Source organism: Oryctolagus cuniculus, chromosome 7, assembly GCF_964237555.1.
Source record: "Oryctolagus cuniculus chromosome 7, mOryCun1.1, whole genome shotgun sequence".
Lineage (NCBI taxonomy): Eukaryota > Metazoa > Chordata > Mammalia > Lagomorpha > Leporidae > Oryctolagus > Oryctolagus cuniculus.
Window position 1 is genome coordinate 69,795,142 of NC_091438.1, and position 22,316 is coordinate 69,817,457.

General features: G+C 39.6%; 1 protein-coding gene across 3 annotated transcripts in view; it reads right to left on the reverse strand.

Annotated features, from left to right (window-relative positions):
- Nucleotides 1-8,828: 8,828 nt before the first annotated feature.
- Nucleotides 8,829-22,316, reverse strand: part of CDC14A (cell division cycle 14A) — a 189,698-nt gene continuing 176,210 nt past the window's right edge. For all 3 annotated transcript variants that reach the window (XM_070077983.1, XM_070077980.1, XM_070077981.1), the window contains one exon: nucleotides 8,829-11,283. In XM_070077983.1, the coding sequence (XP_069934084.1) occupies nucleotides 11,115-11,283 (169 nt within the window). In that variant the 3' untranslated portion in view covers nucleotides 8,829-11,114. The remainder of the gene's footprint in view (nucleotides 11,284-22,316) is intronic.

The window sequence follows — 22,316 nt, forward strand, 5'->3', positions numbered from 1 at the left end:
CGCTCTTTTTTCATTTCTGTTGGCATGGTATATCTTTTTCCAGCCTTTCACTTTCAGTCTGTATGGATCTTTGTTGGAAAGATGTGTTTCTTGTAAGCAGCAAATAGATGGGTTTTGTTCCTTAACCCAATCAGCCAATCGGTGTCTTTTAACTGGACAGTTCAGGCCATTCACGTTCAAAGTGACTAATGATAAGTGGTAACTTTGCCCTGCCATTTGCCAAAGATAAGTTCTAATATATGCTTTGAATTCCCTGTGATCTTTTGCTGTGAGGTTTCCTTCCTTGGTTTCCTTCCTTTACCTTCTTTCATATTGATGACCGTGTTTCTGTGTTTCTGTGTGTAACACATCTTTAAGCATCTTTTGCAGGGCTGGACGAGTGGCAACAAATTCTTTCAATTTCTGTTTGCAATGAAAAGTCTTTATTTCACCTTCATTCACAAATGATAGCTTTGCAGGATATAATATTCTGGGCTGGCAGTTGTTCTCTCTTAGTACCTGGGCTATATCTCGCCATTCCCTCCTAGCTTGTAGAGTTTCTGATGAGAAGTCAGCTGTGAGTCTGATTGGAGATCCTCTGAGAGTAATCTGACGTTTCTCTCTTGCACATTTTAGGATCTTTTCTTTATGTTTCACTGTGGAGAGTTTAATTACAACGTGTCGTGGTGAGGATCTCTTTTGGTCGTGTTTATTAGGGGTTCTGTGGGCTTCCTGTACTAGGATTTCTCTGTCCTTCTCCAAACCTGGGAAATTTTCTGCTAATATCTCACTAAAAAGGCCTTCTAATCCTTTCTCCCTCTCCATGCCTTCAGGAACTCCTAGAACCCGAATGTTGGGTTTTTTAATAGTATCCTGAAGATTCCCGACAATATGTTTCAGATTTCTAATTTCCTCTTCTTTTCTTTGGTCTGACTGTATCCTTTCCTGTTCTCTGTCTTCTAAGTCCGATATTCTCTCTTCTGCTTCACCCATTCTGTTTGTAAGGCTCTTTATTGTGTTTTTCATTTGATCTATTGAATTCTTCACTTCAGTCACTATCACAGTTTCCTGTTGTACTAGTTGTTTCGTTTCATTTTGATTCCTCCTTAATATTTCATTTTCACGAGAGAGATTTTCTATCTTGTCCATTAAGGATTTCTGTAGTTCAAGAATTTGTTTTTGAGAACTTCTTAATGTTCTTATCAATTTTTTGAGATCTGCTTCTTGCATTTCTTCTATGTCATCATCTTCATAATCTTGAATTGGGGTGTCTTTTTCATTTGAGGGCGTCATGGTGACTTCCTTGTTTTTATTACCTCGGTTTTTGCGTTTGTTATTTGGCATATTGGAGATATTTGGTTTCTTCACTGTGGTGCTTTTTCTTGTTATACTATGACTCTAGATTAAGTGGACTATCTGTTTTTGATGGAGCCTTAGGGCTTGAGATGGGTGTGGCCTGAGAGCTCTGTTTGGTGTGCCTAAGGTGACACTCCCAGGTTAGGCGTGGTAAATCTCTCTCTCTCTCTCTTTTTTTTTTTTTGATTCAAAAGGGAAGTAATTCCGCACAGCTGAACGAAGTTGGAGGTAGTTAGCAGGCAAATGATATACCCACAGGAGCCAGAGATCAGAAGCTCTTTCCCAAGATCCCCACAGGGAATCTGTTCGGCCCTCAGAGTGGGCTCAAATTCTCCTTCAGCCTCCCACTGGGTTGCCAAAGTTACGGAATTGTAGCGTCTCTGGAGAGTGCTCACGTGAATTCCGTGAGTTCTCTCCCCCACCGTCTCTTTTTTCACAGTCTCAGTTCAGTAGCACCACAAATTTACTAGGTCCTAATCTCCTGTTAATTCGCCCCGCCCAGAGTCAGGTTTTTCTGCTAGGCTCAGGGCCGGTGCAGACCTGAGGTCGCTCTGCTTATGACGTATGTCCAAGATGGCGCCTGCTCTTTGTCTTGCTCGCCCTTGAGAGGTGAGCGGAGAGAGAGAAACCCGTGTCCGTACTAGTCACCCTTTTTTCTCTCTCTCTCTCTCTTCCAGTTAGCCTTGTGAACTTCCCCCCCCGGGGGTCGTTCCCTCTAGTCTCCTCTCTCCGCTTGCCTGCCGGTGTCTCGGGCTATTGAGGTTCGGCTCACCTCGCGTTCCAGCGCTGGTGTGTTGAGTCTGCCGCTGATGTCCCGAACTGTGGGCTCCCACGCTCTCCACGCAGGTCCGCTGTGAGTCACGCGTTCCGGAAGAGTTTCTTCTGCTGTTTCCTCCCCTACTCTTCCTTGAACCTGCAGTATCTCCACTTTTATTAAACTATCTCTCCCCAGACTATCAGTGTGCTCCCTTCCTATTCCGCCATCTTGCCGGAATCCTCTTAGCACTGTATTGTTACTTCAGGTGCTTTGCTGAACAGTAGATATCCATGCAGTATTCCTCTTACATGACTGTCACTCTACACCCATTGAACAACAGCACCCTATTTCTCCCTGAATTAGGGGTCTGTCTCCTGAGACGCCTGTGAGCATGAGCACGCCAATTTGAACGTCATATGTTGTTCCACAGTCACCTTTCAATCAACTTTGTTGAGAGAGTGAAGGAACATCAGTGCACAGTCAACTGTCCCGTCTCTGTGGGTAAATATGAGTTCTTATTGCTGAGTTTTCCCACTGTCTCAGCTCCTTTTGGACCAGCAAGAGGCCTTGGCAAATTGATCCTCCCCAAATCCTTTCTGATAAAGCCCTGCTCCCTGAAGAAAGCTTCACCACACCAGATTTCACCCAAACTCTTAGCTCCGATGGTTAGAGGTCTGCTCAAGAAAATGGATCTAGGTAGCACTTAATTTTTAAGAACTCAAAGAAAATGTGAAAAAAAAATCCAAGCTATGCTTATCTTGTGGCAGTTACCTGCATTACAGCAATACAAATACAACCTGAATTAAGGATGTCAGAGCTTAGTGAGAGGGGAAAAGTGTCTGCCTTCCCAAGCTTCCCGAAGCTCCATGAGAAAGGCTTCCTTGAAGAAAGTGGAGGGGAGATGGCTGCCAAGTGTCTGACTTTAGATGGCACGTGAAAGTATGTGAGCAGGTGACTTAAAATGGAAGGGGTTCAAAGACTTGATTTTTTTTTTAGAGATACATTTTTAAAGTAATTAAAGATTTAAAACACTTGGATGCTTGTGCAGACAAAATGATAGATGCCCACAGGCCTCTCGTTCAGCCTGGTCCCAAGGATGAACCACCATGCGAAGGTCTTATGAGTCACAATCCCCACATGGAATAGTTTAAGGGTAAGCCATTTGTCTGGGGCGTAGCAGCTAAAGCCACCGTCTGCAGTGCCGGCACCCCATATGGGTACTGGTTCAAGTCTCGGCAGCTCCACTTCCAATCCAGCTCTCTGCTGTGCCTGGGAAAGCAGTAGAGGATGACCCAAGTCCTTGGGCCCCTGCACCTGCGTGGGAGACCAGGAAGAAGCTCCTGGCTCCTGGCTTCAGATCGGCACAGCTCCGGTCGTTGCTGCCATTTGGGGAGTGAATCAGCGGACAGAGACTCTCTCTCTCTCTCTCTCTCTCTCTCTGCCTCTCCTCTCTCTGTGTACCTCTGACTTTCAAATAAGTAAATCTTTTTAAAAAGACATTTTGTCAGCTCAAAATTGTTCCACTTAGATTGCCAGCCCAGCATCTGTAGACCTGTGGAAGCTGTGAAGCCTTGGGTAATCAGGCAATGTACTAAGCACTATAAATCTGAAGTCATAGACAGAGACAATTTGTGTATTTTATCATTTTAATCTATAGCTTGTATCACTTTAAGTACATATATTTTAAACTTGAGTGATGTTTTGGTTTTGCAAACATTTTAATTTTTTCATTGCTTTTTTAATATTTTAATTTCAATATTTTTAAGCTGTCTCAACAGCCATTTCTATTTCTTTTACTTATTAAGGCACAGATTGGGTCACAGATATTGAGAGGAAAATTTTTAGACCAATTCTTTTCTTTTCTTTCTTTCTTTTTTTTTTTTTTTTTTTTTTTTTTTTTTTTTTGACAGGCAGAGTGGACAGTGAGAGAGAGAGACAAAGAGAAAGGTCCTCGTTTTCCGTTCACCCCCTTCCTTTTGGTTCACCCCCCAATGGCCGCTGTGGCAGTGTGCTGTGGCCGGCGCACCGCTCTGATCCGAAGCCAGGAGCCAGGTGTTTCCTCCTGGTCTCCCATGCGGGTGCAGGGCCCAAGGACCTGGGCCATCCTCCACTGCACTCCTGGGCCACAGCAGAGAGCTGGACAGGAAGAGGAGCAACCGGAACAGAATCCGGCACCCCGACCAGGACTAGAACCCGGTGTGCTGATGACGCAGGCAGAGGATTAGCCTACTGAGCCACGGCACAGGCCCAATTCTTTTCTTAAAGGAAAGATGTGGGGGCTGGGGCTGTGGTGTAGTGGGTAAAACCACCATCTGCAGTGCCGGCAACCCCTGTGGGCACCGGTTCAAGACCCGGCTGCTCCACTTCCGATCCAGCTCTCTGCTATGGCCTGGGAAAGCACTAGAAGATGGCCAAAGCCCTTGGGCCCCTGCCACCCATATGGGAGACTGGGAAGTGGGAGACCAAGAAGAAGCTCCTGGCTGCTGGCTTCTGGCTTTGAATCAGTGCAGCTCCGGCTGTGGCAGCCAATTGGGGAGTGAACAAGTGAACAGAAGACCTCTTTCTCTCTCTCTCTCCGTGTCTCCTTCTCTCTGTGTAACTCTGACTTTCAAATAAAAAATAAGTCTTTATAAAAAAAAAAGATGTAAGTTTTTCCTTCTCGTTAGGTCTGAAATGGATTGAGATTTTGGAGACATTGAGTGATAGCAAGTTTATAGCAAGTAGAACATTTTAGGAGAAGCTGTACCGCTGTATTTAAAACAGGGGCGGTGCTGTGGTGCAGCAGGTTAACACCCTGGCCTGAAGTGCTGGCGTCCCATATGGGCAACGGCTCTAGTCCCAGCTGTTCCACTTCCAATCCAGCTCCCGATTATTGTGCGTGGGAAAGCAGTGGAAGATGGCCCAAGTGCTTGTGTCCCTACAACCATGTGGGAGACCCAGATGAAGCTCCTGACTCCTGGCTTCGGATCGGCCCAGCCCTGGCCATTGTGACCATTTGAGGAATGAACCAGTGGATGGAAGACCTTTCTCTCTGCCTCTTCTTCTCCATGTCTATAACTCTGCCTTTCAAATAAATAAATCAATCCTAAAAAATCAAAATAAAACAAAAACCTAAAACAGAATCTCAAACTCCGGCAGCATTGGAGTCCTTAAGAGAACTGCAGTCTCCAAGACCACCACTCTTCCCTCCACAAAAAAGTTTTCTGAAAAAAGGAGGAGCTTTGGGGGTCAAGTTCACGGGGTAAAAGTGCACATTCATTTAAATGGGCTTTAGTAACTGCAGAATTAGTTGGCTAGGATGCAAAGTGACCAGGAGTATGTTTGAACAGCAGGCCTAAGACCACATATTTGCAAACTTGTAAGTCTGGCCTTGGCTTGTGTCTTAGAACTTGACTGGTAAACATTCCCTACACTGGTGTAAAGCTTCCTCTAGGCAGAGTGGCTCACTGGGCTGGATTGTGCAGACATGGTGGTTCATGACTAACACTCGCTTTTCTTCTGGGAGTCGGGGATGTTGGTTCATGCTAGGCACAGGGTGCTTACATGACCAACTTTCAAGTAGAAACTTTGCTTAGTCTTTAATGAGGCTCCCTGGCAGACTTCACGTGTGTTGCCACAGCTGAATGCCTGCGGGAATTCAGCACGTCCTATGTGACTTCACCAGGAGCGGACTCGTGGAAGATTAGTGCAGGTTTCCTCTAGACCTCACCCCGTGTGCCTCTTCCCTTTGCTGACTTTGCTTTGTATTTGTTCACTGCCATGAATCTTAGCACACACTCATATATGCTCAGTGATCCTCCCAGCAAATCACTGAACATGACAGTGGCCATGGGGTCTCCCAACACACAGGGCTTCTCTGTTGTTCTACAAGCAAATAATTAGATGCTAAGTAGTTGACTTTTCTCTCTCCTCCAGACCAGATGAGTGAACTTTTCCTCTTTTGCTTTACCTTAAAAACTAACAATCCTAACTACCTGTCACTTAAAGAGTAGTCTTTAATTAAGGATAATTTTCTCAACAGATTTGACTTTAAAATAGATTCAACTATTCTGACGGCTCAGTTCGCCAGCCTCATGGGCTGTCAAGGGCACACAGCGCAGTTCCACTTCTTGTCAAGACAGGGCAGCCGTCACAGGCTGAAGCCACTGGTGCAGTATCAGACGAGCCTGGGGCTCTGTGATGATGGGACGTGAGACTTTTCAAAGCCAAGGATTCTGCCCCCAGGGTCTCTGCTAACAAATCTTAGCTGTACTGTTGCCGCAGTGGTGACATTTGACGTGGCACCTGGCCATTCATTCCTTGGTCTTTGATGTTGTGACCTAAATAGAAAAGTAGGCTGCTAGCTAGACTCCAAACAACAGAAGACAAGGATTGGGTGCTGTACTCGTATTGGGGAAAGGAGAAGTTAATATTAGACATTTCCTCAAGTCAGGAAAAGTCTGGCCTTTCTGACCCTACTGGTCACACTCAGAGATGCCACAGCTGCTGGAAGAATTAACTGCTTACGTTTTTCTAGAATTGACAAAACTGCCTGGAACAAGCCTCTTGGGATATACCTCTCTTAGTATGTGTTATGTGGCATTAAAAATCCCTCTACCTGCAAGAAATACAGATTTTAGGGAAATGGTTCCATCTCATCCAAGGTTTTATTCTTTTGCTTTTGTTAAGTATGAATTACCCCCTTTAATCTGGGACCAGTCTGTCTTTCAAGATTTATTTAACTTCCAGTACAAAAAGGAAAATGTTATATTTACCTTAACACTAGTAAATTTACATTAGTAAAGATCATGTATATGATTGAGACAGGTGATGTAGATGATAGATAGAAAGGTAGATGGATGATAGAGAAGATAGACTATCATTATACTATTCTTATCTTGGGTTTCAACTTGTCACTTGAACTTTCTATTCCATGTACTTTACGTAATCATTCTGGATGTCAAGCTTGACAATCTCACTTGGAGATCTCTTTATTAAAGTTGGAGTAAAATACATCCCAGTGAGGAATTCTGGAGTTGACTAAAGGTGTGTATTCAATATAAATTTGCCCACCTGTATGAGCAGAGACTGACACTGTGAAATTTAAGAGCCTATTTCAGATTTAAATAACAGTATCAGTTGTCTCAAATTTCAGGGTCCAAGTCCCTACAGGCACCCCTATGCAGTAACTACCTGCTGTTCTTTGAAATTTCGACAGGCTCTTTTCAAGAGAGTCATAAACAGAGTATACATTATCCTAAACTTTGAAGTTTTAGTATATGTATTTGTAGCTGGGGTCATTCTTAGTTACTACCATGTTCCATGTTTCACTTGCAGTCCAACTTCTGAAACCTGTTTTCAGTCAACTTGAATTAATCCAACGGAGAAATGCAGGTAGTGATGTGTTACACCTCAATTTTGAAGGTATGTGGGTTAAAACAAAGCTCGGGGAGCGGGATAGGTCAGCTCCTTCATGTCTGTCCATTTCAAACTAATTCCACATAAACATATTTTGATTAAAAGTAGTTTCTAAAATGTTTCTACTGGCACTTACCCAAAAAAGTTTAAAATTCTCTAGAAAAATCTATTTTTCTCCTTCTTACTATGATTACCATAATTCAATCCATAGAAGAGGAACTGGGTGGGAATATATTAACATTTCAATTCAGCCCAAAATAACTTAATACAATTATTTTCTACTTTCCTTTATATGTCATGGTTGCCATTCCTATGCAAGCTATGTGTAAATAAGTATTACATCGTATGCTATAAATCATATGCTGCTATAATTGGAATTATTTTTAAATCTTCTGAGGAGACATACAGCAACCAAATTCTTGCTTTTCTGAATGTCACAAAGAGGGCTGCAAGGCTTTTACAGGTATCATTAACTCTGCTATATGATGATATTTTGAGAATGAGCAGAGACCTCATATGTGATACTAAACACCAGAGGGTACTTCTCAGCCTATGCACCAGTTGGGTTAATAGGAAATTTTAACATGTTAGTAATGGTTTAACGTGTTACCAAAGAAGTCACGTAAGTGGAAATCATTTTAAAAATACATTTGAGTAACTTATAGTTGATAAGTTCCTATTCCTGCTCACTCTGCATCACAGAAAGAGGGAGGGAGAGAGAGAGAGAGAGAGAGAGAGAGAGAGGCTTTTGCAGGTGTGTTTTGAAATTTGTAAACCACTTTATCCCTAAGGGTAACACTGTAAATTCAATGACCAATATGTGAAAAATTTGTTGGAACTAGACAATTGATTGTTTTTCTTTTCATAAGAGCTCAATCTGCAAAAAAAACATTTTTCTTCCCTTCAAAACAGATTCATAAGAAATCACCTTTTCTAGCATCATAAACTTGGTACCCCAACTGTTTCATTCAGTGTTGTGAGAACAGCAAATTGCAGGTTCTCAACTCCAGAAAGACTGAAAAACTGCCTTCCCACCCACAACTTTTTCTGTGCATTCTGAAAAATATAAACACACACACGGACATACACTTGAAATATCACAACCCAGACAGTTTAAGTTTAGTACATAAAATATCTCCAACAAATAGTGCAGTTTCTTCCTGACAAGCTGATCTTTCAGGATCCGGATCCACAGATGTGAGATTTGTTCCATCTGATTTAGTTCTGTAGTTTCTCTCAGGAAAAAACAAATGGGTACTCTTCCCCAAAAGGAACTGATGCCCATTCTGTCGCACAATAATAATTAATAATCATAAAAGACCAAGCAGAATCCAAAACATTGATTATGATCATTGTTTTATTAACAAAAAAGGAAAATTAGAAGGAAAGAGAGTGAGGATCTAACATTATCTGACTTTTGTGAAATTCAAAGAATACGTTTTCTTTGTGGTCACTGTCACATATTTCAGGCAATAGCCTTATGCTAGAAAGTCAATAAATGAACTAAAAATCCAGAAAGAAAATCTTGAGAAACTTAAAAGGAACCAACCAGACTGAATCAAAAATAAAATTATGGGGAGACATCAGTGTATTGATAACTCAACATCCAAATTATAAAAGCCAAGGAACAAATAAATTTCATAAAGTTTATTATTTATTAGCAGTGTATTCTTCTACACTTTAAAATAGAACAAAATATCTTTTGAAAGGTAAACTATTCATAACAAAATACATGTCAAACAATTTTTATTATTGGAGTAGAATTACTTTGCTATATACTTTCTATATTATATACATCCACTTCTTGGTGTATATGTATGCACATGTGTATAACTAATGTTAAGACATACACATGTAGATACATATGACTTATATACACACATAATTCTGGAAAATTTACAGTAGTCAACTTTACAATCATTTTCATAGCTGCACACAAATTAGTGTTCACAGAACTAAAAACATCAACATGGTTCCCTTTCCCTTACTTCTCAAACATCATCTGAATTTCTTTACAATGATCCTTTGAAAAAATACTATAATTTTCCTATACAATTAACCAATTTCTTTTACAGTAACATAATAAAATATTTTATTTTCAGCTTTAGAAAAGATACACAATTTAATTCCACTTATTTTAAGTTTGGATTCTTAAAACATACAGTTCATTTTCTCATCAGATGAGTGCAATTATTTGGTACTGCATTTATTGAAGGTTATGTTAACAAACCTGAGTCTAACATTCAATCAAATGCCTTTTAAAAATATGAAACAAGAACAAGACGCCTTGCTGAAGCATGTGTAATAGTCTCAAGGTGCCTCCGCCTAATAAATACATCCTAAGTAATCAACGGTGGAGGGCAAAGCACTTCAGAGGAAGCCATGTAAGTAGCTCTTTCAGCATCTCAGCAGTCCCTTCTTCAGCAGCCTGCGAGAGAACCAGGATCTAAGGCTCCCAGCTCCTCACAGAAACGACGCCTGCAGGCTTCTGGAGATGTGAGTTTCAGATCGTACTTACATGAAAAGGCTTGTGAGTACCCATAAGGGGGTCCTTTCACTTTCATGCTAGGTTCCTGATATAACAGTGTGCACACCAGGCAGTTGCACTCTCTTCGTAAAATATCTCCCAGAACACAGAGCACTACTTAGCAGCATCTTTCTAGGTTTTTTTCTCATCAGTAACTTAAAACTGGCATCAGACTATGTATGATAACAAGGCAACGACCTTGTACCAAAAGCAGGATATTCTAATTAGGGAAAACTATTTGAAGTGCTTTTTCAGTAATTCAAATCAGTATTGTACATTTATTTAATGACAGAGTGCTGAAAGACTTTGGATGTGGAATTTAAAATATATATCCCTGTCTTCTGCATATGTAAAAGAGAAAATATAAGCCAAATAAATTGTTTAAGGCATTTCAAAAAAGAACTCTTTTGAGAGAAGGAAAGAAATAAAAGCATTTGGAATGTTCGGTCATATCACAGAGGAAAATCATGCTTCCAGGAAACATTCAGTGAATTTTGATCTTCAACTGGATGCTAAATTTTTGAAAGGCCCCAAGGATGCAGAACTCAACAACGGAAAATAAAAAGAAAAGGTTTTTGTCCTCAGTAAGCCACATCAACAATGATCCTCTTGGTAGAGGTAAACTTGAAGGAACTCAGTAAATTAGAACGACTTCCCAAAACAATGAACTGATCAGCTGTGTATATCATGGGAGGATAAAAAAATCACTTTCTAAATACATTCTCCCTTACTTTTTCTTAATAAGGAGGAATTATTTATTCATTGTAGACAAAACCACAATAAAACTAAACAAATTGAATATACAAATTTTTGGTAACAAACAGCAGGAAAATCTAAATCAAAATATAGTCTAGTTTTTATATATTCATAAATTTATCAAAATAGTCTTTTAAAGTTCACAATACATACATAATGTAACACTGTACATGTAAATGTAATAACAAATGTATTATTGAAATACATTAAAAATAACCTTTCAAAATACCAAAGTCAGCATTGAAAACTCTCTTAAAAAGTGTTGAAGTCTCCATAAACATAGTTCCAGTGCATCTATAGTAGTCAGTAACCAGGTTTCTGGTTTCAAGTCTCTTGAAGGTGTTATCTGAGTGCTTTCTTTAATTTAAGGTAAGAAGGCAGAGATATTCTTCCAGCAAGCAGCTGCTTTCCCTCTACATTGCTTGTCCAGATGAAGAAATTGTTTCTAAGAGCGGTACAGTTTTCCTGGAGTGGCAAGGTCTTAGTAAGGAACATATTCAGACTGAAGGGACTGCACAGGGAGAGACATAAACTGAGGTTAAATTCTATCACATGTAAAACTTCTAGCAAATCATGCAGCTTCTTCCTTCAACACAAGGCAGTTTGGGACTAGCATATAAAAGACGAATGAAATAAGCTACGAAAAAACAGGAAAAGATGGGGGAAGCAAAGCATTTGCTAAATAAGAATGACATAACCAAGTACATAAAGTGATTGCAAGAAAACTTTATATTTTAAAAGGTTTCCTAATTTAAGTGATTAAAATTAAGTATTAATTGACAATTGAAAGCCTAATTTTGTTGCTAAGCTTTTGTGAAATGTTGGGTTTTACTCAAGATGTTAAATGTTTGTAACTAGATATTACTAGAATATAATTTGAGGCAATACCTACTTTTAATTCAATACATGTCAATGGTATGTTAATGCTTCTAAGGCAGTAGAGTTGGCAGCCATTTGAATAAGTTCCTCAAGAATGCTTGAATTTAATAAATACTGTACAAATTCTTTTCATTAAGGGAAATAATTACACAAAGTAATAACAATTTTGCAGTTTGATCCTAAGACCCAAAAGCATTAATATTATAGCTCAATAAACAGAAAGCAATGCTCAGGTAAACAGCACACGTTCCTCCTTTATCACGTTAGATACTAACATATAAAAGGAACAAGACTGAGATATATAATCAGAAAACGTGGTTATAAATATAAACCAGGAAAAGATGAAGAGAGCTGGAGAAAGTATGCAAGCAGTTATTTTCGAGGAGCAAATAATGACGAGAAAGAAGGACCATAAATTAATCTAAACAGTACCTATTTACATAATTCTTCTAATCAAATACCTTTTAACAACAAAGTTTATTTGATTCTCTACTAAATGCCCTGTTCTGCCATTAAATAATTATTTTTCAAATGAATCTGCAGCATTTTATTAACAGGTCTTACCAATTCTGAGGCTAGTCTATTTTGGTGATGATATAGCTATCAGCACATAAAACTCCATTCACTTTCCGAAGAACACACAAAAGGAATTCAACTATTTTGTTTAGCTTCATGATCCCTGAATTTTACATCCCATCAACAGCCATTTACTAAATACCTATTAACACAATGAGCCAAAAAGGGCAATAGACTACCGCATGGTCATAAAAGATACTAAATGAAAAGACAGAAGTGTCAACATGAAATAGCAACATGCACTCAACATGAAATAGCAACATGCACAGTGTAAAACTAACATTGTGCACCAGTAGCAGCGGGGTAAGGAGGGTGGTAAGGAAAAGGGAGGGGCTCTCCAGGCTGCAGTTTCAAGGAAGAGTTTAAATGTCAAGAACGTTAGGAGGCTTGGAAAATGCTTGGCAGGCTGTCCCTTTCTACCAGAAGTGCTTGATGCTGAGGCTTCAAAACAAGAGTGAAATGATCAAGAATTAGAGCAATATAATATGGATATACCTGAACCCGCAGACAGAATGAAGGTCCAGAGAAACTGGTCAAATACCTGGAAGCCACATACATTTGACTTGTAGGACACCAGTTGCTGTACTCACAATTGGAGCTTAACAACAGGCTGTCATTTTTTCTAGCTGCTTTTTCCCTATTTCTTCTTAAGTCCAGCAAGTATTCAGAGGCACAGCCTGATACGTCTCCCAAGCTACAGGGATGTCACACGTGCATTTTTAAGTATCAGCCGGAGCTAACTTTTGCTTTTGTTTGAACTCAAAAAGTTGTTAATGTTATCACCAACAAAGTCCTCATACTGCTTCTACATTTTGGAACAAAGCTGTATTTTGCAAACATCTCTAATGTTCCATCAGCTCTCAATAAACAAAGATATGGCCAATAGATGCAACAAAAGTGATCTCTGTTTAACTTTCTTCTAGGGTAAAAATCTACCTGTGCATCCATGTAAGGGGGTAAATATGTGTATATTTTATACTTATTTATTTTGTAAATCATGGTACCCACTGAATCAGAAAACAGAAATGGCCTAAAATACCACAAGGATTTCTACCATTTATATGAAATATATCCGTTAGTCTCCTGGGCAAAGCCCTTGCTCTTACACAGCAGAGCTCAGAAATTCTAGCCTCAGATACAGTTCGTGGCAGCCCCTACCACTTCCTTTCCACCCAGCCAATCTGCTCTCAGGTGTTGTATAACTCATACTGCAGGCCACTGCAAAGGAAGGCACACTTTGGAGAAAGAATGAGTATCACGCTCATTCATTCAACAATTACTAAACATCAGTTACAGATATCAGGTCCTGGAGGACAAAAAATGATAACTAAGCATTCAAACAAAACATATGCCACAGTTTCTTTCTACAGTGTAAAAAAAGTTAAAACACAAGGGGTGGCAGGGTTAAAGCCCTGGCCTGCAGTGCCAGCATCCCATATGGGTACTGGTTCCAGTCACTCAGCAGCTCCACTCTCCACTTCCAGTCCAGCTCTCTCCTATGGCCTGGGAGAGCAGTAGAAGATGGCCTGAGTACTTGGGCCCCTACACCGACATGGGAAACCCAGAAGCTCCTGGCTCCTGGCTTTAGATCAGCACAGTTCTGGCCTTTGTGGCTGGCTGTCTGGGGAGTGAACCAGTGGACAAAAGATCTCTCTCTCTCACTCTCTCTGGGCCTCTGTCTCTCTGTAACACTGCCTTTCAAATAAATAAATAAATCTTAAAAAAAAAAAAAAAAGCAAGGGCTGGCATTGTAGCACAACAGGTTAAGCTGCCACCTGCAGCACCGGCCTCCCATATGGGCAATAATTAAAGGCCCCGCTGCTTCACTTCTCATTCAGCTCCCTGCTAATGTGCCTGGGAAAGCAGCAGAGGATGGGCTAAGTGCTTGGGCCCCTGCACCCATGTGGGAAGCCCAGACAAAGCTCCTGGCTCCTGGCTTTGGCCTGGCCCAGCCCTGGCCATTGAAGCCATTTGGGGGGTGAATTATCTATCAGATGGAAGATTCTCTCTCTCTTTCTCTCTCTCTCTCTCCCTCTCTGTAACTCGGCCTTTCAAATAAATAAAATAAATCTTAAAGAAAAAGCATTTTTAAAAAGTTATAAGACATAAAAATCGGTAAAAAGGTTTAGCATATATCTCTGCCTTCCATATTTTGTAATTCATTTCCTTTCAGTTTCAGTCTTAATGTAAATAGACTCAGGGAAGAATTGCTGAAGGCTACAAGGATACATTCACTTGAAAAAAAATTATAAAGATCACCACAAGCCCCTTTCTCCGGGGAGCATCGGCGCAGGATGACGAGAACATGTAGAGTTTGAGCACGTGTGCTCACACAAAGGGTTTGCACGGAGGATCTCTCTAGGTCACGTCATTTGTACTCAGACACAGTTCAGGACCTCTCCGGGTAAATGCCAGTCCTCCCCACTTAAAATCTGAGCATGAAGGATACACTGATAAGCCTCCTTCATCTCTGGCTTGACCTAACACACATCCTAAAACACACAACTTCATGCTCTGTTTGCTGTCATAGGTATATCTACCAACCATATAAAACGTTTTCCAAATGTCCATGTACCATGAAATTAATATCTCAAAAAAGTTGGTACCCAATTATTAGCATTTTTAATTTTTATAGTAAAAAAGAAATTCTCTATTCCATAAACAATATTGTTATTACTGCTGATTTTCCTATTTGAAAAATGGATTAACTGGAGCAAAACCATCTGGAGTTCTTACTAAATTAGATATATTACTTGGTAGATCAATGATTTTAAGATTTAATGAGTACTTTCTATATGGTAGGTATAGTTCAAAATATCTTATTTATATATATTATAGACAACCCATTTTATAGATGGGAAAATTGAGGTATAAAATGATAATCTGACCAAGATCAAGCAACTAGGAATTGGTGGAGCTGGAATTTGAACCCCAGTAGTCTAGCTCTGAAACCCAAATCCTTGGCCATCACAGAACAAGGTTTCAGGACATCTGGCATTTGGCCAGTGATCATCACGTATGTAGTCCAACATTCTCTATCAACCTGACATGGCCAAATTATGATCTCAGGCAGGACATGATCCTGAGTGAATAAAGAAATATTAAATTCATAATGTATACTTGTTAAAGAAAATATATAATTTAAAATTATTTTTATCAGAACCAAAAGACTTTTCAGAAATATTCTCAAAAAGAAATTTTTATAAGAATATTTGATTAATTAAAATTTTAATTCTGCTTGGCTAATGTTTTTGTTGTTACCATAATGAAAAGATAATACCTAATGCATCTGAAATACAAAATATAATAGCAATTATAATCAAGATGATTATGAAGAAAGTGAGACTGAGGTATAAATATAATTTTACATTAGTACTTTTTTATATAACTAAGAGATTTTAATTTCTCAAATACAATATTCCAGTTCATCTGGACAGTAAGTTCCAGGGATTTATAATGAATTAAACCAAATCAAGTTTGTTATGAGTATATAATATTATTATGATACGAATACCATAAAAGTAACAATGCAACAATATTCAACCTAGAAAATAATGATGAAATTGGTTCACACTTGTAGCCCTCCAAAATTTTATACCTCCATGAAAGCAGATTTGACATAAAACACAGTATAAGGTAAGGAGATCAAGACAATTTGTTCTGTTCTGGAAATCTTCTACTAATGTGTTTTGGCAGATGTTAAGTATTAACTTTAAAAATTTAGCTATTCTTAAGGTGTTTCTTTTTGAAACAGCCCCGTTACCTAATCATGGTAGGAAAAGGTGGTACAGATAGTTAATATTGATACAGATGGTTAATAAATGCAAGTTGACTATCAAAAACAGCAATTTGTAAACAATGACAGATTCAGATCCTTGCCAGTAAATGAATGATGCAGTAGCTTAAAATTTGAATACTTCAATAAAAGGGCCTGATGATATGGAATGTTAGCTTCCTACTTGGTCAAAATCCTGGCTTAAAATCTTCATGGACTTTTGCCACAGTGACTTTTTCTTTCCCATATTTCCCCATTTTCCCAAGTCCTTAGGAGAAGAAAATATAGTCAATTAGTTATACTCAGTTTGAGTTCAACCATAGAAGCAAAAAAGCACCTAAAAAATGGCTTGTGTAGGCATGATTACAGAAAAAAACCTATGCTTGGCAATACACTATTTTATATATAAATCTAATCTTTTAAGTTTTAATGAACAAATATAATAATCAATAAATATTAATTTACCTATAATTTCTATATTCTTTGTCTCTTTATGCTTTTTACAATAGAGTTTCCAAGTTCTGGTGCAATAAATATGTATTAGGTACTTACACTATAGAACCTCAGGAAAAAAGATAAAAGGAGACAAAGCATCACATGCAACTGTCTATAAATACGAGAGTGGCAGAGGTATGAATAAAGTTAGGGTACTGCCTAAGAATTAATACACAAAATATGTGCACTGAAATATGTTTCTACAAATGTGAAATACTGAAATTATTAGCCTCTGTTAATATACTACATACTTCTTCAATAACATTAGACAAAACATAGCTGGCTAAGGTATAACTGGCATCATGTTAACCCAAAAAGGCTAAGGTTTATGATAAAAATCTGCTTTAAAAGGGTGTTCACATTTTTCTATAGAGTTCTCTATGAATTTCAGATGCCCCAAAATCTAACAAGCCAATTTTGCTTAATTAAAATGCTATGGAAAATATTCTTTCACCTTCCTACATGCTTGTTAAGACAGTCTTTTTTTCTGGGGGAATTTAATGTGTGCTTTTCAACAATCACAAAGAGCTCAATTGTTACATGACAGATTGTTGACACCCAGTTTGACTCAGCCAACCATTACATGAGTGTTTTCAGTTCATCTGAACACCAAAATTATATTGATGCAAGCTCAGTTTAAATTTATTTTCTCTTATTTTACTAAAGGCAAAGTTCCAGAAAAATATACAACTTCCAGATTACTGTATATTAAAGTCAAAGCTGAAAACTCAGTTTGCTTTTGGTGAGTGCTTCATACGCTATGATGCATGGGCTCCTAAGCACGCAGCTTGGCATTCATGAATTCAGACATGTTCTCCAAGATCTGGTGCAATAAATATGTATTAGGCACTTACACTATAGAACCTCAGGAAAAAAGATAAGAGGAGACAAAGCATCACATGCAACTGTCTATAAATACGAGAGTGGCAGAGGTATGAATAAAGTCCTATAAGAAGTAAGAAGCAAAAGACATTCTCCCTGGATGGATCCCAAATGCTCTATCAGAAAGATAATTATTGAGCTGGGCCAGGAAATACAACACCAAGCAGAGCAAGGAAGAAAAGTGGAGTAAACTTGTTTGGCAGGGGTGAGGTTCCAGGCAGAGCATGGCACTCTTGGAGAAACACATGGGCAGGATGCCAGGTAGAGCTGCCTGAGAGAAGGCAGGCAGGGAGGTACACAGTCCAACAGGGAAGAGCCATGAACTGTAAGCCCAGGGATCCAGACTTGATGCTGGGAGCGCAGTGGAGCTCTGAACAATGCCACAGATGAGAATGTTCAGCAGTATAGGAGAGAGATCAAAGACAAGAGAAACCTAAGACAGGGAGAAAATGAAAAGGGCTATACAATAGATCGTGAGGTTCTCAATTAGGGCAGCAAGGGTGAGAACAGAGTGACAGAAAATGAACTGAAAGGCAGGCTTACTTTCAAAGACGATTCTGAATGTCTACCTTGGATGATAGGATGAGCAAAGTGGGATTAGGGAACCAGGAAACCAAAGAGAAACACAGAGTTGGAAAAAAAAATTTTTTTAAATGTATTTTCTCCATCCTAAGGAATGCTCTCAAGAAGTTGAGAGTGTAGACATAATGTGCAGATTACCAGAGAGGTAAGGGGGCCGAGCTCAGAGCTGAGGAGAGCCGCTATAAGGGGCAGGCAGAGGAAAATTGATAATAATTTAAGGGGGAAAAAATACTCCAAAATCAGACGGGAAGAAAATTACAGGAAAAGGAGTGAGCAATATTGTCAAATGCTGCAGAAAGCCTAAGAAAGATGATGACCAAAAAGAGACCATCAGATCTGGACTTAGAGACATCAGTGGTAAACATGGGAGAGACCGTAGGCCAGAATGGGGACCACATCCAGGTACAGAACAAAGGAGCACAGGGAGATGAGAGAGGTGGACTGAGAGAAGACGCCTCCCCATTCCCCACCAGCCATCCTGGTGTGAATGTGCATGGTTGCAGGAGAGGAGACAGGCAAGCGGAGGGGAAGAGACAGAAGGCAGAAGACGAAGGAAGTAGGTAGACAACTGGTTTGGGAACAAATTACAGGTAGATGGAGGCATCATTGGGAAATAATAGGGTTTCTTTTTATCCAAAAGGGAAGGAAAAAAGGATGACTCCAGATGCAAATAAGCTTTTGAGGTAGCAAAGAAAAGAATTAGAAATAATTTCTGAAAACTACGTTCACAACAGATCTCAAGGCAAGGTCAAGTGACTCTGGAGCTCAGAAGGGACTGTACTGATTGTAGTGTGGGGAAGAGAAAGAGCAACAAAAAAGATAAGTCAATCAGGAGTGCTGAAGGGCCAGGTAAATTAGCAACACATTTGAAATGCAGTCAATGGTATTTTTTTCAATAGTGCTTAGAAGAGATGAGGGACAGATACACGAGATGGCTGAACTGACTGACATGTGGGGACCACTAATTTAAAGACATATCCAAGCGGAGCTTCAAATATTCAGAAAAGGAAGCAAAAAAAAAAAAAAAAAAAAAAAAAAAACTATAACAAGCTACAGAAAGAAAGAAGTAAACTGAAGAGGCTCAGGAAACAGGCAGGGATCAGAAGAGGATGAAGGACCAGCCAGCACTGTGGCTCAGCGGCTTAAGCTGCCACTTGCCACACCAGCATCCGATTTCAGAGTGCCAGTTTGAGTCCTGGCTACTTGCTTCCTATCCAGCTCCCTGCTAATGGGCCTGGGAAGGCAGCAAAGGATCCCCAAGCACTGCTAGGGCCCCTCCCACCCTGTGAAAAACTAGAATGGAGTCTCTGGCTCCTAGCTTCAGCCTGGCCCAGCCCTGGCTGCTGTGGTCCTTTAGGGAGTCAACCAGTGGATGGAAGATGGATCAATTTCTCTCTCTCCCTCTCCGTCCCCCTCCCTCTCCCCTCCCCCTCTCCCTCCCCCTCCTGCTCCTCTTCTCCCTCTCCCTCTCTGTGTTGCTCTGCCTTTCAAAGAAACAAATGAATCTTAACAAGTAAAATTAAAAATCTCAGGTTTAAAAAAAGTGTTTTTAAAGAAAGGGATCAAGGAGCAGAATTAGGAGATAATACTCAAAGAGCTTTGTAGGATTCTAGTATCAGAGCATGGGGCACAGGCATTTTGGTGCAGTACGTTAAGCCACTGCTTGGGATGCCCACATCCCATACTGGAGTGCTGATTCAAGGCTACTTTGCTTCTAAGCCCAGCTTCCTACTAATGTGCCTGGGAAGCAGTGGCCAAGTACTTGTGCTCCTGCCACTCATGTGGGAGGTCCAGATAAGAGTTCCTGGCTTCTAGTTTCAGCATGGCCGAATTGTGGCTGTGGCAAGTATTTGGAGAGTGAACTAGCAAATGATCTTGATCCCTCTCTGTAACTCTCCCTTTCAAGTAAATAAATATTTTCTAAAAAAAAGAAACCATGCTTTAAGCCATAAGAAGGTCTATTAAGTAGATTTCTAAGTGAATAAAAATAAAGATCCCTAGTGTTAAGAAAGTTCCAAACATAGCAGTTGTAAGACCCCTTGGACAAGTTACTGTCTCTGGATCCTGATGTCCTCATCTGTCAACTGTGGGTTAGATAAATAAGATAATGTACAAGTACCTAATAAAACGCCTGGCACATAGGAGGGACTCAATAAATGGTTGAAGATGATGGTGATGAATTCAAGTTGTCCAGAATGTTGGCAGTAGCTGATAGCTAAAACGTATAAGCAAAGATCCTCCAGGAATGAAGGTGAGAAGATCCTCATGTCATTGATGGTGTGTTGAAAAGGGAGGCAAGTTGGAGCAGAGCATCGAATAAGTCCAAACACAGCCAGTGCATCCTCACTGTGAAGATTTGGCACCCGAGAGTAAGCAATTCATACTTAAAGCATAAACGAGAGGAATTGGGCTGGAACGGATCAGCTTCATTTGCTCACTTTCAAATGGATACTTCTCAATTTTCACTTTTGATTTACTGAATTTTTTCATAACAGCTGGCAAAGGAACTCACAAGACAGCCCAAGACAGGGAACTCTTTGCTTGTATAGACAAAATAGTTATCTCCCACATGTACCAGCCACTGAATGGGATACACTATTCACTATCCAGGAGAGCCTTTTCATTTACCAAAGACTTTCATTTGCCCCTTTCATCAGGGGCAAATCCAACCATCTTACCAGTAATGCCCATGTGGTGTCTGGGCTTGTCTGCACATGCATATACATCCACATGTATGCATGTCTGTGTGTAAGAGAAAGCTGCAATGAAAATCTAGCTTTCTACATTAAAGATCTTACGTATACACAGTGACTTTCAGACTTTTAGATGAAATAAATAACCTATTCAATACTAGATGAAAGTATGGAATAACTAAATCCACAATCAAAGAGGTAAGCATAGCCCAGAATTTGATGCTAGGGAGATAGCAAAAATCAAAGACTTTGTTTTCTAACTTCATGTTGCTAATCTCAGCTTTCCCGACCAATTCAGGAGCTATGCAAGGCTTACATTCATAACCTTCAATGTGAGGATGATGAAGACCAAACGACCAAAGCAGGCAGGATGACTTTGAGAAAACATTGGGATTATTACGGTCAGTTGAGGTCAAGGAAGGCTTCACAGAGGGGGAAGCAGGATGTAGGCCAACTCCAGATGAGGAGTCTGAGAAGGGAAGAGGGAGGGTAGACCAGGCTGGGAAATGGCTTGTAAGTGAAGGATAGAGCTGGAGGAGCAAGGCTTGTCAAGGACATAAGAAACTGCTGGACAGCAGCAGAAGGTTCATGCCCAGGAGTAAAGGGAAAAGGGTAAGAATAGTTGGGCTCAAAAGCCTCCTTAAGGTCTTGCATGGCAGGCCGCAGAGATGCAGCCTACATTGTGGCAAGACAGAACTGACAGCCGAAGAACAATTAGGCCAGAGTATGTCTTCGTGCAGCCTTCACACTGCTGAAACAGTGGCTTGCTCATCTTTGTCTTACCTCGCCCCACTAAAACACTGTGAGCTCAACAGACACTCATGTAAAGATTAAGCACTTTTTTAAATTGGACAGCTTTTTATACATAGATAAAAAGCACTTTCTTTCACTCCTGGCCAAAAAAGGGGGGATGGGGCAGAGGACAAGCTTAATACCAAAACAGCACTCTTCCATTGACCTACAATATTATTGGTATTATATAGGAAAGAAGGTATACAATTGAACAAACTAATTAACAGCCCCATTGCATTTGAGAATATAAACCAATTCTTACCTGTTATATATTTCTGATTGACTTTATCGTTTAAAGCAAATTTTGTTTAAAATGGAAAGCCAAAAATAGCTGATAGGCTTTGTACAGAAATTAATGTAAACTATTTGACACTGAAAACTTAAATTACAGCAAAGTACAGACTGTAAAGACTACATATATATAAATATCACATACACAGATTTAAAGTCATCACTTGAACCATGCAGTCATCAGAACTATTTGATGTGTTGTCAAATAACATTTCCAACTACCCTTGGGTAGGGAACAAAAGAATAGCAATATTGAATGAATTCCAAAGATGTGGTTCAATATCCATATTCTTTATATTATTAGATGAAAAGAGCACAGAAATTTCAATATACAACAAAAAGAAATCTAATACTAATCTTTGCCATCAAAGCTAAATATAATATTTAAGCTTTAATTAGGTATTAATTAAATCTATTAATCAAATAATTTAAATATTAGTAATATTTAAAATTAAGAAAAGAGGAGAGCTTTTAAAATGGGTAAAGGGAAACTTTGCCACATTTAAATCAGAAAAAGCTATTACATGCCACTGGAAAACAGCATTTTACTGGGAATGGATGCTCAAACAATAAGTGCAA